The sequence below is a fragment of the Microcebus murinus genome, chromosome 15, assembly GCF_040939455.1.
Source record: "Microcebus murinus isolate Inina chromosome 15, M.murinus_Inina_mat1.0, whole genome shotgun sequence".
NCBI lineage: Eukaryota > Metazoa > Chordata > Mammalia > Primates > Cheirogaleidae > Microcebus > Microcebus murinus.
In genome coordinates, this window is record NC_134118.1 from 64,234,801 (window position 1) to 64,250,224 (window position 15,424).

At 36.7% G+C, this 15,424-nt stretch overlaps 1 protein-coding gene and 1 non-coding gene across 2 annotated transcripts; both read left to right on the plus strand.

The window, feature by feature from the left end:
- The first annotated feature begins 44 nt into the window (after positions 1-44).
- Positions 45-15,193, plus strand: RWDD4 (RWD domain containing 4). The gene is made up of 7 exons (XM_076010696.1): positions 45-374; positions 3,170-3,250; positions 7,092-7,201; positions 7,287-7,434; positions 8,768-8,885; positions 9,636-9,685; positions 13,370-15,193. Exons 1-7 carry the CDS (start codon positions 75-77, stop codon positions 13,400-13,402), a joined length of 840 nt encoding a protein of 279 aa, XP_075866811.1. The 5' UTR covers positions 45-74; the 3' UTR covers positions 13,403-15,193.
- On the plus strand, positions 3,918-4,040 carry LOC142876817 (small nucleolar RNA SNORA77). Its single transcript, XR_012923634.1, has one exon. It is a non-coding gene; the product is annotated as a small nucleolar RNA SNORA77 (small nucleolar RNA).
- Positions 15,194-15,424: the final 231 nt, after the last annotated feature.

The window sequence follows — 15,424 nt, forward strand, 5'->3', positions numbered from 1 at the left end:
TAAGGAAGGAGCTCCATTTCCTAGAGGAGAAAGAGTTGGGGGCGGGGAAACAAGAAGCCAATAGGAGAAGCTTGATGGAGGAGGGGGTGGAGCTTCTGCCATTACCACCCTGCAGGCTCTCCCGAAACCCCCGGGCGCCCCACCTGCCGCGGCCTCTGGTTCTGGGCCCGCAGCCCACCACCGGCGGCTGGGCGCTGCGAGGGCCGGGGCGCCCGGGACTTGCGTCTGTGGGTGTTGCCCCCGCAGCCGAGGCGCGGAAGGGGGACGCCCCGGCCTCGGGGCCACTGCCCTCGCTCTGTCTGCATTGTCGCGAACGCCGTCCGCCTGGGAGGCGCCCTGCGACCGGCGCGATGAGTGCCAACGAGGACCAGGAGGTGAGACCCCGGGCTGAGCGCCCCCTTCCCGGCGCGGGCCCCAGCCCTGAGGGAGGGCGGCTGAGTAGCCGACCCCGGGATAAGACCTTGTGTCGGGACTAGCGGCCCGGCACGTGCCCTTCGCCCCTGAGCCCTCGGAGCCTGGAGGGGTGCCCCAAGGTGACCAGCGCCTCGCGGGGAGGCGCCAAACATGCGAGAACGGGTAGGGGGTCTGCCTCTGTCTCCCCACCCCCGGAATTTTCCATTTTTACAAACTCGGGAGTCTCCCTATGTTTCCTTAATAACGAGGTGAGCGTCCTTGGTAGACGTCCCGGGTGCGTGAGGCTCTCCTATATCCCGCGTGTTTGTTTAGCGCTGTGTGCTGAGTTATGCTGATTTGGAATCCGAGCACCTTTAAATTTTAAAGTCTGTTGACTAGTGGAGAGAGTATTAATTGACAGTTAAATTTCTTGTGGAAGAAAATGACGCTGGTGTCTCTGGTTTCAGTCCATATTGTTTGGTGAAATCATTTATCCATCTGTTAGTTGTCCAGTGGACACGAAATCCTTTTTGAGCATACGTGTACCACCTGAATTGTGTGGTTTATGCTCAGATATTTACTTGGGAAATGCCATTTTGCCATTGAATCACGGAGTTGGAGAGATGCTACAGGTCATCTCTAGGGGAACCTTCTAACTTTGTTATGAGTATAGATGAGGAAAAGGGTCTACAGAGGTAAAGTGATTGCCCCAGGGGTGCACAGTGATATGTGATAGAATCAGGACTGGACCCCAAGTCTCTTTGGGTAGTAGGTAAGTAGTTCACCGTTCATTTAGAATATATTACTTGAATGCCCTTTTATATGATAAATATAACAGAACCTCTGGATTGGAAGTTACCTTTAAAGGACTCAAAGTTCAACAAGCTAATTGATAGCTGAATCCTTTCTAAAATATTCTTGCCAGGTGAGTTTCTAAGCTAAGACATTAATAGTCTGTCTCTCTACAAAGAACATACAGTGTAATGTTTGTCTAAGTTTGACCCATGGAAACATCACCTTAGAACCATTGGGTAGTTGTTAGAAAAACAGATGCCTGCATGCCACCCCAGACCTACTGAATCAAATTTCTGTGGTGGGGCCCAGGAATTGCCATTTTAACAAGAAAATTCCATTCTTCTCTACCACATGATATTCAGATCTTTGAAGACAGTTTCCTGCCCAGTTGTTCAGAACTCTTACAGATGAAATGGTTCCTTTTAGCTTTTCCTCATATATCCATTCATTTTAGTTCCTTCACTATCCTGAAATTATGTGTCTGGACAAAGTTCTGGCATTATATTGTTTTGTACAGATTTACTGTCAAGTGAAACTCTTTAAGTATTTTATCCAAAGTCTTTAATCCTCTGCTTGTATATTTAGGTATTTAAGTACAAGTTCTATTTGCCATGGTAAATCTTACCATTAGCTTGTTTTTTGAGGACTTTTTGGATTCTTATTCTGCCACCAGCATTATTCACTATCCCATTAGGTTATCCACAAATTTAATAAACCTGCCCTCTATTTTTGTTCCTGTCCATGTCATTAATTAAATTATGAGAAAGAGGCCAGGCGCAGTGGCTCATGCCTGTAATCCTAGCACTTTGGGAGGCTGAGGCGGAGGACTTGCTTGAGGGCAGGAGTTTGAGACCAGCCTGAGCAAGAGCAAGACCCCCATCTCTACAAAAAAAATAGAAAAAGTTAGCCAGGTGTGGTATCTCATGCTCATGGTCCCAGCTACTCTGGAGCCTGAGGCAAGAGGAACCCTTGAGTGCAGGAGTTTGAAGCTGCGGTGAGCTATGATGACACCACTGTGCTCCAGTCTGGGTGACAGAGCAAGACCCTGTCTCAAAAAAAAAAAAAAAAAAAGAAAGGATTAAGGACAGAAGGAGTTGCATATATTTTGAGTAAAGGTGTTTGTTCCAGCTTAATCTTCTTAGTTATTCTTGAATCCAGTTTGAATTCCTACTTTTTTTTCCTGTAAAGATAGCAAGAGGAACCTGCAGAGCCTTGCTAGAATCTAGGTAGTCTATGTTTTGTACCTTTCCCTAATGTACCAATCAAGTTACCCTCTCTAAGAAGTGTTATTTAAATATATTTTGGTTTTCATATGTTTGCTAGGTCTTAGGGACTGCTTCTTACTCACCCAGGTCCTTATACACTGTTTCTTTAATAATCTATTCTAAAATATTGCCCATGTAGATTAAGCTCACCATCTTTAGTTTGTATAATTCATGACATGCATCTTTTTGAAAACTAAAACATGTGCCCAAGCGCAGTCTTTCTGTTTTTCCTTTCTCAGGTATTTGTCCATGATCACAAAGATTTAACTTCTTGTTTGTAACACCACAATGTTCTAAGAAATATTTGCAGGCAAGGATTACTGGTTACATTTTTCCGTGCAGACCTTTCTCAGGTCTTAAGTAGGTCCTTGTCATCCTTTTTCTCTGGAGTTGCTTTAAACTGAATCTCATTTTCCACCCCGGTAGGTAGGAGAAAATATGGTCTTCTTGACAGGATTGATTTGATAATTAAATAAGATAATAAAATGTAAAATACTTAGCAGTGTCTGGCATATAGTTTTAAAATAAGTATTATTAAATAGTAGTACTATTGTGATATGTTGGTACATGCACATGTATTCTTAATATAAGTATCTAAGGCCATATAAGTTAGTCAGGTTTTGCATAGTTGAGTGGGCTTGAAGGGAAAGTAAAAACTCTCTATTTGTAATTCATTTATACCACTAAATGAAACTCATTTGGTTGTTTTCTTTCAGATGGAACTAGAAGCATTACGTTCTATTTATGAAGGAGACGAAAGTTTCCGGGAATTAAGTCCAGTTTCATTTCAATATAGGGTAAGACGGCATGAATAGGAGCACTCGCTACCATTCTAGAAAGGACTACAGGTTGCTAAAAATGCTTACTTTCTTTTTTAAACTTCGTTGTTTAAATTTATTATGTCTTTGTATTTTCTGAAGCATTTAAATGGAAACATCCCCCTGCCATCAATCATTTTTAACATGTGAAAACTTAATTCAGAAACTTTTTAAAAACAAAGATAAGCTTGTTCTTATTGTAACAGAATTGTAAAATATTAGAAATGGAAGAAATCTTAAAATTTGTATAATTTTATCTTTAAAGGTAACTTAACTTCTCGGTCATCGTTTCCTAAGCTTCCATAGTTGATATTGATAAATATTAGGATTAAAATCTAGATATCTATTCCAAACCTAGTATTCTTCTTACTTTCCCTATGATACGGTCAAGAAAAGTTGGTCTTTTCTTAATTCTGTATTCTAAATATGTGTGGACATTTTTTAGGTATGTGAAACGTAGATTTTTCTTTAAAATGGGAGTTACTCATAACTTGGTCTTTAAGATAAAACAGTACTAGTATTTTGTTCTGTAAATAAATAATATAAACCATCTATTCAAATAATTATAAATATTAGTGGAATTAGAAAGTTCCTTTTGTGAAAGATTTGCAGTTATTAATATTGTCACCATTTAAATAAATTGTTCGCAGTCTCACTCTGCACCCAGCGGCAGCCCCAGGCGGTGCTTTTTCCGTCTGTCAGAGAAATAGTCCGAGTTCTGTGGCTGCCTCACCTGTCAAGGGCGATGCCGCTGCCTGGGGACTTGGGGAAAAGATAATAAGATAAGATAATAAAAAATATAAAATAAATATAAAAAGTAAAATAAAAATCCCAACATGTGGTTTATTATAGACTGTCACAAGAAATAAATTCTTTATAATCACTTCCTTTGGATACTCTCCTCCCTGCTCAGCTTTTCTCAGTTCTGTTTCAAGTGTAACAATCCTGACACTATCACCTTGTATATAATAGCCAGGGGATTTTTTAGGGCCAAAAGTATGATGGAGTTAAGTTCTAGACCCTTCTATTTGAATCCAACTGCCACCCCAGACTTGCCCTGCCCTGCCACACTCTTCATTAGCAATAGGGAGATTGAGAATTCAGTATACTTTCCTAATTGTCTGTGTTACCAACAGCAGTTATTTATTGAGCGCAGTATGCAGAATACTCTGGACGTGTATGTGTGCTGTACCGTGAACACTCCGATGTGACCCATAGGATGGATTTAAGAGGAATGAGACATGAGAGTAGGAGACAGTGTGTTCGCAGTCACAGGACTTGGGGTAGAGTTCTGCCTGTGTTCCAAGTCAGACCCCTCAGTTCTCATATAAAATAGTTTACTAACCTCCCAAAGGACTTTCCTGGTTTACTTCTTTCTTTAGCTTCCTCCTTACACTCCACCATTAGTCCTCCAGCAGAACTGTTATTAATAATAGTAGGCTCTCTGAAACACTTAAGTAGTCATCCCATTCTCTTGTTTAAGAAGGTTTCTCCACAGGTTCCTCTTGCCCATGGACTGAATTCCTCAGCTTAACACTCAGAGCCCTTCTGTTTGCTTCTAACTGTCCTCCAAACTGTCCCACTCACCAGCATCCCTTACACATAATGCATTGTTAAATTACCCCTGCATTTTATTTTTAGTACTATGCCTTTGGACACATTGTTCTTTCTCTCACCTCTCATATATTATCTGTCCTGCTGCTGCTTTAAGGCCTAACTCAAGCCTCCTCTGTACATGTATGGGCCATGTCTCCTATCTCTGCTCTGACTTTGAAGCAGAATTAATCATTCCTCATTTCTTCATGCTTTGTTCTCATGTGAACTGTTTTTCATGCTGCAATTAATGAATCATCTAAACATCTGTCTCCCTTGAAGATAGGAATGCAATGTCTCTGTCTTTGTATCTTCAGTACCTAGCACAGTGTGAGGCATATGACAATTTGTTCCTAAATGCACCATGAGTAGAGACCTAGTGATTGCATAAGGCAAGTAACTTTTATCACTTTTTAATTACCTCTATATTTAAAACACAAGCATAAGCCAGTTAGATCCATTATGCAGGTAATCAACTTACCTAAGTATATAAACAGATCCCTAAGTTTATTCGATATGATTTCTGAGCCTTGCCTCATATTGGTAAGAGTGTGATTGAGGGTGAAAGGATGGGGACGAAAAGTCAGTGGTCAGAAAATAAAGGTGAATCAAGTAATAATTTTGGGGAAAATTTTTTAATCTTACTGCTGTTTAAAAACGTATTTTTAAAGTAGTATGTATACTAAAAATAGTACTGTAGAGATTAGCCTAAGCCAGAGCAAGGATGAGATGCTAATTTATAAAGCATTCCATAGTTTTATTATAAAATCATCATTTTGCAACCACCACTATAATAATTGGTTCAGTCAAGGACTATTAATGAATGCTAAAATTTTTAGATGAAGGGTTGTTGAGAAACAAAGTATTCACATAATTTTGTAGTGTTACTTCTTAATTATAAAATGAAAAGGTTGACATTGAAGAGATCTGGGGCATATCACCTTAACCAAGTGATCAAGCTTAGTGCCACCAGTGATGATTCTAGAAGATCTTGTCTGCCTCCTTATATGATGCCATGAGAATGGCCCACATCACCTGTGCAGTTTCCTAACCAAAAATGTTTAATTTGAATCTGAACATAGGAAACAATCTGTCTACATCTGAGGACTTTATTAGGTAAACTGGGCTGGATTTATTTTGTCACAAAAGATATTTAAAAAGCAGGGGAGAAGACTGGGGACTGTTCTTTTATAAATTAAAGCAGAAAAAGAGTCATGACAACTAAATGCAATCCATAATCCTTGAATGGATCATGGATTTGCGGGGTTGGCGGTGATGTCTGTTAAAGGACACTTCAGGTACAATTGATGAATTTTTAGTATGGTTTATGTATCAGGTAATATTTTTGTATCAATGTTGAATTTCTTGAGGGTGATAATGGTCTTGTGGTTATAAAGGAGAATGTCCTTTTCTTAGGATGCTTTATCCATAAATATATTAGGATACATGAAATAATTTCATTACTTTCAAATGGTTCAACAAAAAACAAAGGAAAAAAATTACATCAAGGGAGTGTGGGTGGATTCTCTGGTGAAGAGGGGGAAAGATAAGTAAATGGGGCAAAAGGTATTTGGTGACTCAGGTAAGTGTCAATGTGTGTTCATTTTACTATGTCAGTTTTTCTTTAAGATTAAAATTTTTTTAAGTAAAAAATTGGGGTAACAAAAGAAACACAAGATATCTTTAACTTATTCAGGAATTGCTGTTCAGCTGAAGGCATTCCTTTTCCTTATCAGTTGTCTTTCCCTTTTTTCTGTCAGTTTTACATTTCATTTTCTGGTCTCTTGGGATTGTGCCTCTTGTAATTTAGCAGTTGGATAACTTAGAATAAAGATGTGGTATTTCAAGTTTGTGGATTATTTTTGTCTATTTGCTTCCTGTTTCCCACAGTTAATGTCTTATGTTCATTCTAAGAACACTGGGGAAAACACACAAAAAAATATAAGACATAGACTTGGTACTAGAAAAGCTCGTGGGCTGGTTGGAGAGACAGGCGGTGGGCTTAAACTAAATCTGTTAAAACAGACTAGGATTAAATTAAAACTCAGACTCTTTTTATACTCCCCTCATCCCCTCTCAGTGTTAGCCTGTACCCCTGGACTTTTCAAAATATTATGTTTCTGATCTGAACATGAATATTGCAAAGAATTCATTCTTTTGAAGATCATATTTACTTCTCTGTCTTTTTATCACCTTTCACAAGCCTAAGATTTCCCCTTTTCTTCAGATAGGTGAAAATGGTGATCCCAAAGCCTTCTTAATAGAGATTTCCTGGACAGAAACATATCCCCAAACACCTCCAATTATATCTATGAACGCATTTTTTAACAACACCATGTGAGTAGTGTTTTGTTTTCATTGTTTTTTTACTATACTCTCTATTTTACTTTTCTCTTAGCAATATATTTGTTGTGCATTGTAGATCATCAGCTGTAAAGCAGAGTATATTAGCCAAGCTGCAGGAGGCAGTAGAAGTTAATCTTGGAACCGCTATGACCTATACATTGTTTGAATATGCCAAGGACAATAAAGAGCAGTTCATGGAGAATCACCATCCCATTAATTCTGCAGTGAGTATGTGATTATTTTTTGTTAGATTCTTTTATTGTTTTGGTTTTGCTCTGCTAGTAATTAATCTTTACTAGTTAATATTTTTTTCAAAATTAGAAGGAGACTTTGTGTTAGATTTAAAATCAAAGTTACATCTGAATTAAATAAGAACAATGAATTTTAGATTTCTTCTGTTTAACCTAGAAGATGAAATTATATTCTCTAGATTTTTACCCTTTATCAAAGACTAGGATACATCTTATGCCCACAAAAACTGAGATTTTATAGAACCTAATATTCTTAAAATTGACTTAATCTCTTCATGAAGCTTAGATAGCTAAAGAATTACTTAATGTAGTGCTAAAAATGTATGAAATTGCTTTCTCTGGGAGGCTTATTTTGTTGTAGTCTTGCCACCATTTAATTTGAAGGTGTTACAGCATAAGGAGTCTTTATTGATTAGAAAAAATTGTTTTATTTATAGAATAATTTTAGGGAATATTCATCTTTTGTGACCTCAGGCATTATGTATAAGATCCCTTTGCACCACATTATGCACTAAAAGACTTTCAGTGGTCAGTATTAGTTTAGTTTTGTCTTGTGACCAAAGAATAAGCTTTTTGGCAGCAAAGGCCTTGTCTTCTATTTGAGTGCTTCTGGCTTTCACATTCCCAAGAGGACACAGAAGAACCCAGAGAGGCAACTGGAGGTGGTAGCTAAGATCTTGGATTGTGGGCCAGACTGCCTGGGTTCAAATCCTCACTGCACCACTTACTATGTTACTTTGGGCAAATTTCTTAATCTCTCTGTGCTCAGTTCCTCATCTGTAAAATCTACCTCATAAGATTTTGGTAAGGATAAAGTGAGTGATACATGTAAAACATTTGCAGCAGTGCTTAGACATAGTATTAAGCATTTAAAATTTTAATTATCATAAACCCTGTCTACACAAACCCAAATGTTTTAAAAATAGTCTCAGGGAACCAGAATGTTCTAGGTAGGTCTATGTGATTTTTCTAAAGACATGTTTAAATTTCCAAATAATAGCAAGTTAACTGAATTGTAAAACTACCTTGGAACCTCAGATCTTCAACATAATGCTAGTAATGAGATCTCCCTCCCCAGGGTTTTGGTTGTAACAGTTGCACTAATATTATATCCTTCGATGTGAACTTTTACAAGAGTGGAACCAATATTGTATTATGGGCACCTGATTTCATAAATGAGTGATAATAATATAGGATTCTTTTATAAGTCTAAACATTATCCATTTCAGGACATAGCTATTACATATTTAGTGTTATTTAGTAAGTTTTAAGGCATGAGTCTAAGAATTATTTTTTTTATATATAGACATCAATGAGCAATATGATCTCAGTTGAAACTCCTAATACAGCCTCATCAAGTAAGAAAAAAGACAAAAAAGAACAACTTTCAAAAGCCCAGAAACGTAAGCTGGCAGATAAAACAGGTTTGTATTATTTTTTTTTTCTTTTACAACCCAGATAAATGGAGGATTTTTAAATAGTATTTATTTATGAAACTGTTCTTTAAATTTAAGTATTCCACTAAAAGACTGAAAGCACTTTGCAAACTATGAATTCTTATATAAATTCGTATGAGCTTGTTTTCTAGCTCTCCCAACAGATGAAAACCCTTTTTAAGGAATGTTAGATTAAATAATGAATATTTCATCAGGGTACAGCAATTAATACATAAGTTAGCAAGGTCTCCTCTTAGTCTTGAAATCAAGCCAAACTCCTCTTTATAAGGCTTAGCTTCCTGATGTGAAACACTAACTCATGAAACAGTGAACTAACACAGCTTCTTACTTGAATAAGCAGTGACCTTATATAAAATAGTAGAATTGTGCAAATGCCTGAAACTAATAAATTGATTAGCTCCTATTCCTGGCATTAGCAACCCACCTCCATATTTTTTTCTTGATATCAGGTTTTGTCTTGAATGGAAATACCGTAAATGTAAAAAGGGAATATACCTAAAATACATTGCAAGTGTCCCCAGGTTAGAGTGGTGCTTTCAGTTCACAATGGTGATAGATAAACTATTTTTCCAACTTAATGATATGTGATTTAAATTTTTAATTTATTTGTTATATATAATAGTATATAAAATCTTATTAGAGACATAATTAATTTTAAATTAATTTTAAACTAGCTGATTGGTCTTAGAAATAAAGTTGCTAATTTTTATCCTGTAGACCACAAAGGGGAACTTCCTCGAGGTTGGAACTGGGTTGATGTTGTAAAGGTATGTAATATTTATATTTTAGTCTTTAAAATTATTATAATTATTACCATCAAATAATGAAATGTGTATTTTCTGCTTTCCCCCTCACAACCTGTGGAATTTCCTGGGATTTCCCTTACCTTTGTTACATTCAGCATGTAAGTATTTTTGAAATATCCTTCACATTCTTCTCTCTTAGGTTTCTTTTTTTTTTATTATTATTTTTTTTTATTTTGGCATATTATGGGGGTACAGATTTTAAGGTTTCAATAAATGCCCATTTCCCCCCCTCCCCCCAAAAGTCTGAGTCTCCATCATGACCATCCCCCAGATGGTGCACATCTCACTCGTTATGTTTGTATATACCCGCCCCCCTTCCCCCCTCCCACCTCCCCAATACCCTATTACTGTAGCACCTATGTGTCCACTTAGGTGCTACTCAGTTAATACCAGTTTGCTGGAGAATATATCTGGTGCTTATTTTTCCATTCTTGGGATACTTCACTTAGTAGTATGGGTTCCAGCTCTAACCAGGAAAATATAAGATGTGCTATATCACCATTGTTTCTTAGAGCTGAATAGTACTCCATGGTATACATATACCACATTTTATTAATCCATTCTTGGATTGATGGGCACTTGGGCTGTTTCCACAGCCTTGCAATTATGAATTGTGCTGCTATAAACATTCGAGTGCAGGTGTCTTTTCTTAGGTTTCTTTATTTAAAAATAAAAGAAAATCTGCAGAAGTTATAACTACCATATAGTATGACTCTTTATGTAAGTACATCTTAAGAATGCACATGCTTAAATATGGCTCTAAATTATCAATAATATGGAAACTGAAAAAACCAGACATAGAAAGGAATGCTTAATTTCTTAAAAGTTTTTGTGGTTTTGTTTTGTTTTGTTTTGTTTAGGACAGATCTTAAATGTAGTTGTCCATTCTTGCCAAAAAAGATTTTCCATTTTGGTTTAAAATTGTTTACTTTCCATTTGGGATTTTTTTTCCTACTTCTCTCAGTTTTTTTCTTGCATTAGCTGTAGTTTCAAAACTGATGAATAACACAGTAAAGTCTCTTTGTAGGACTTCACGAAATAAGTTTTGTGTGCCAGTTAGTGCCACAACTGCTATGAGAAGTGTTTATTAATAATATGATCCAAGGGTAGTTAAAGATTAGGATCTTAATGGAGACCCACAAATATGAGCAATTTACAGAGTATTCTGAAAGTTTATTTTAAAGTCAGCTGTCGGATCCATGGAATGCATTTTCTATAGAAACTCTTTAAAATAATCTTTGTGCCTCTAGAACCTAGTACAAAAATATTTCCTGAGCATAGGAAGCCATGAAGTGCAGTTGGAGTAAAGAAATGCAGTATTTCTTCCTTCCTGGGTAGGAGGCTGAGCCTGTACAAGATGTCTGTATGGGTGGAACTTCTCTGGCATTCTCACTTTGACCTGGCCCTCTCTGCTGATGCTTGGCGGAAACTTCATGTGTCCTTGGTGTGCTTGCATGCAGCCTCCCAGCTAAATCCCTTCCCTCCCACTAATGCTCTGTGCTCCAGGATGAGCCGTTCTCTCTGCCAGAGTGTGACTTCTCTGGCACAGCAGCTCTCAGCTGAGAGTGAGAAGAAAATAATCTGACTCATGTAAAGGTGGTGACAGTTGCTCCTCCTTCCCTAGTTCTAGAAGTTTTTGTTTGCTCTTAAGAGAGTCCCTGGGGTTTTTTTTGTTTTTTTGATCTGTCTCACTACGTCACCTGGGCTGGGCCTCAGCCCAGCTCACAGCAACCTCAAACTCCTGGGCTCAAGGGATCCTCCTGCCTCAGCCTCCAGAGTAGCTGGGACTACAGGTGTGAGCCACAACGCCTGGCCCAAGTCCCTGTTAATATAAATAGAATTCCAAGTTGCCAAAAAAATTCAAGTTCAAATAATACAGTATTCTTGGGAGATGTGAGAAAGTATTAAAGGAGGTTTTCACCTAGACATAGTTTGGTCTCAGAATTCATTACCTTAAGCCAGTGGTTTCCAAGTGAGGTCTTTGGACCCTTGGGAGGTCCCCAAGCATCATAATATAATACTAAGAAATTGTTTGCCTTTGTTATTCATTTGCTCATGAATTTTTTCTGGCATTTTCCAGAGATTGCATGGTGTGTGATGATGCCATAATTCATACTCTGTTAAAGCACAAAGAGAATGTGTGTTTGTACATTCTTGTGTTTTCCAGAATTTTCTAAGTTAGCAGGTTTAGGATCTAAGTATGTGCATTATTAACCCAGATTGTACTTCTGCTGTGCTCGTTAGCTATCTTCCATTATACCTGCTTTACTGTAGAAGTAGATTTGTGAAAACCCAGCTGTCTTCTACTGAGCTAGATAATAGAGAGATTTGCAAAAATGTAAAACCAGGCCGGGAGTGGTGGCTCAAGCCTGTAATCCTAGCACTATGGGAGACCAAGGCAGGTGGATCCTTTGAGCTCAGGAGTTTGAGACCAGCCTGAGCAAGAGCAAGACCCCGTCTCTACCAAAAATAGATAAAGGAAAAAATTAGCTGGGCATGGTGGCACATACCTGTGGTCCCAGCTACTCGGGAGGCTGAGGCAGGAGGATCACTTGAGCCCAGGAGTTTGAGGTTACAGTGAGGTAGGCACGTGAGCCATGGCATTGTAGCCAGGGCAACAGAGTGAGACTCTGACTCAAAAAAAAATGTAAAACCACACCACTCTTCTCATTGTTTTGTTTTAGGAAATAATTATTTTTCCTTAGAAAACACTATTGGGTTATATAAGGGGTGTGTTGCTATTTTTACATAAGTAAATTTCTCAGTTTTAATTTCTAATGTAGTAGTTAAAACCCACATAAAAAAATTAAAATGTTCTTAGGGTTCTCATTTTAAGAGTATAAAGAGGTCCTTGGACGAAAGTGCATGAAAACCACTACCCTTAGTAGTGTCTGCTTTTCACAGCTTTGCATATTCTCTGGAATTCTTAAGAGTTATTGGGTGCAGTGGGGGTTTCTCAGTGGCTGGGCACTATTCTGATCAGAATTGCCTTTGCATTGTTTGAGACCTTTATCCACAACCCCGCCACCATTTGCCAACTCTTGCCAAAGATTTTAAGTAGAAAAAATTATAATATTTTTATCATATTTTTAAAATTATAAGAACTTGATATCTAGTTAAGATGGTAAATCTTATGTAAAGTATTTTTTACCACAATTTAAAATTTTTTTTTAATTTATTGTCTGTGATAGAAAACAAAAAATAGAAGAATGTCATTCATTTTATAAGTGGCATCTTTAATTTGTATATTCTTGGTTCTAGTTTATTTCTTTGAAAATTTCAAGGATTTTTTCCCCCTTGTTCTTTTGAGGTTATATTTTTGTTGAGTTCATATTTTTTTTTTCCTTTTTTTTTTATTTCAGCATATTATGGGGGCACAAATGTTAAGGTTACATATATTGCCCATGCCCCCCTCTCCCTTCGAGTCAGAGCTTCAAGCGTGACCATTGAGTTCATATTTTTAAACCTGTTTGAGGTAGCTGAGCCTGAATTTGAAAAGTTGCTACATGTGATAAAAGCTATAGCTAGATGGTTTAAGTTATTTGATCTGTGTTGCCCATTGTTTACTTTTGATACTGAGTGGAACTAATGAATCAAATAATATCACTTAAACTTGTTGAGTATTTCTTTTCTCTTTTTTTATAGTTAAGCAAAACTGGCTCTAAAGATGATGAATAGTGCTTCGAATTTGAGACAAGGAAAGAAGATTCTTTTAAAAGAAAACTGGGTTCACAGTCTTTCATTAATATTTTATGGTATTGAGGTGGCTTTTTATAAAACAATTTTTTGTATGTTTCTTACATTAAAAGTGTGAGCAGAAAGTTCATGAAGAGATCTGGTTGTATTAAATTATTTTCACAAACTTGCCTTAAAAGGTGAAGATGTTACTGTTTAGTATACTTTATGAAGCCTGTTGAGCTTTAAAAGTGGACAGATATGGGGGAAAATAATCAGTGTTAATTGATATGATCTTATTCTAGTGGATGTGATATTTTCTAAATGAGTATGAAGCCCTTTTCAAACTGTCATCCCAATGGAGTAGAATATTGACTGAACAGTTATTCCATAGCACGATCCATTTTAACAGGCCTCTCATCTTAAGTAAAGTCTTCATCTCTTCTTTTGCTTAATTACTGAACCATAAATTGCTTCAGAGAAATTTAAATACCAGTATTTGAACATTATACATGATACTCTTTGTAGTTCCTTTTTATTTTTCAAGAGTGAACTGCTTCCCGTTAATAAATTGATATCTATTTATACTTTTCTCTTGATTTGGGTCAAGATGTTTGATCATGAGAGCTTTCAATGGTATGTGGAATAGGAGAATATAAAATCTGCCAAGTACTTTAGAAAGCATTTGATTAAGGAGTGCTGGCTCTTATTTACATTTCTCTTTGATGCATACACCAGGATGGGAGTAAAAGATGCCTTAATATTTAATTTTTATATTGTTGGAAACAGTGATTTTAATAAATTCCTATTTATGTGCTACTGTGTGTTTTTAAGTTGTTGGATAACTGAGGTCTTCTAAATGATTCAACAGAAAACCACATCTCAAGTCTTATTTCTTTTTGGAGTGTCTTTTCAAGTGTGAAAATATTTCTCAATCTGAGCTTCTTTTTAATAATGTACATGGAAGTCTTCCAAATGCTGGACTATTAAAATGCTTGATTTTGTAATCATTAATAGGAGAAACTGTTGGTGTAGTTTTACCAAGAAAAGTTACTGATGTTTATAGTTTACAGTGATTTTGTATATGCTCCCCAGCTTTAAGAACACTTAGAACTACTGCTGTATCTGGAAGGGTAGATTGTTAGTTCCTCAAGGTATACCTGTGCAGCTTGGGTCTGAGTTTTTAAAGAATAATTAACTTTTAAAGAAGTTATCTTAGCATAAGAGCAGTTTGAGTTGTATCCATGGTTTTTACTGGTTAACTTTAGCTTTGGATAAATTGTTTGAATTATAAAGTAAGTATAATTACAGTGAAGGAGTTTAGTCTCATTTTCAAAAGTTGAATCATTTTATTTTTTGAATTAATTTAGAGCAAAATATGTTAAAATTCAGGACCATTGAAATATACCAACTTCATTACGGGATTGTGTATGTGTAGTTTTTATTGTGTTGATTTGTCTGCTTATTTTTTAAAGAAATATCTGCTAGTGTAAGAAAGTGTTTTGCTCTGAAGATTCTGAAATTGTTCAGGCTTATCTTGGCTCATGGATTGCAAAGAATAATGCTAGTTATATGCCAATGAACTATTTTTACTCTTTTTATATGAAATGTACAAATTTCTAGGGGTGATGGTGGGAGTGGTGCCTCTAATTACCTTATATAAAACACTTGAATGGTCTCATCGATATTGCCATCACTATTTAATACTCTCAGTATATTTTCTCAACGTCTGTTTACTTAAAATTGTGTAGAGTGACAATTAATGAGCAATAAAATCTGAATTACACACAGTGATTTTTCTGCACATTTTATTTCAAATCACTTCAGAGGCAGTTGTTGATTTTATAAATCTGTGTAGCCTTACTATGGTGTGAGATTTACTCTTCTACTAGAAACTATTGAAAATGTTGGATTAAAAACTGTTTTTCAAGTGAGCTCACAAGAAGGTAAGGAATACCCAGAGTCTGAAAAATCAGATGACAGTTGGAACTTGCAAGTTATGGGCAGCTTTAGTTTCACAACTTC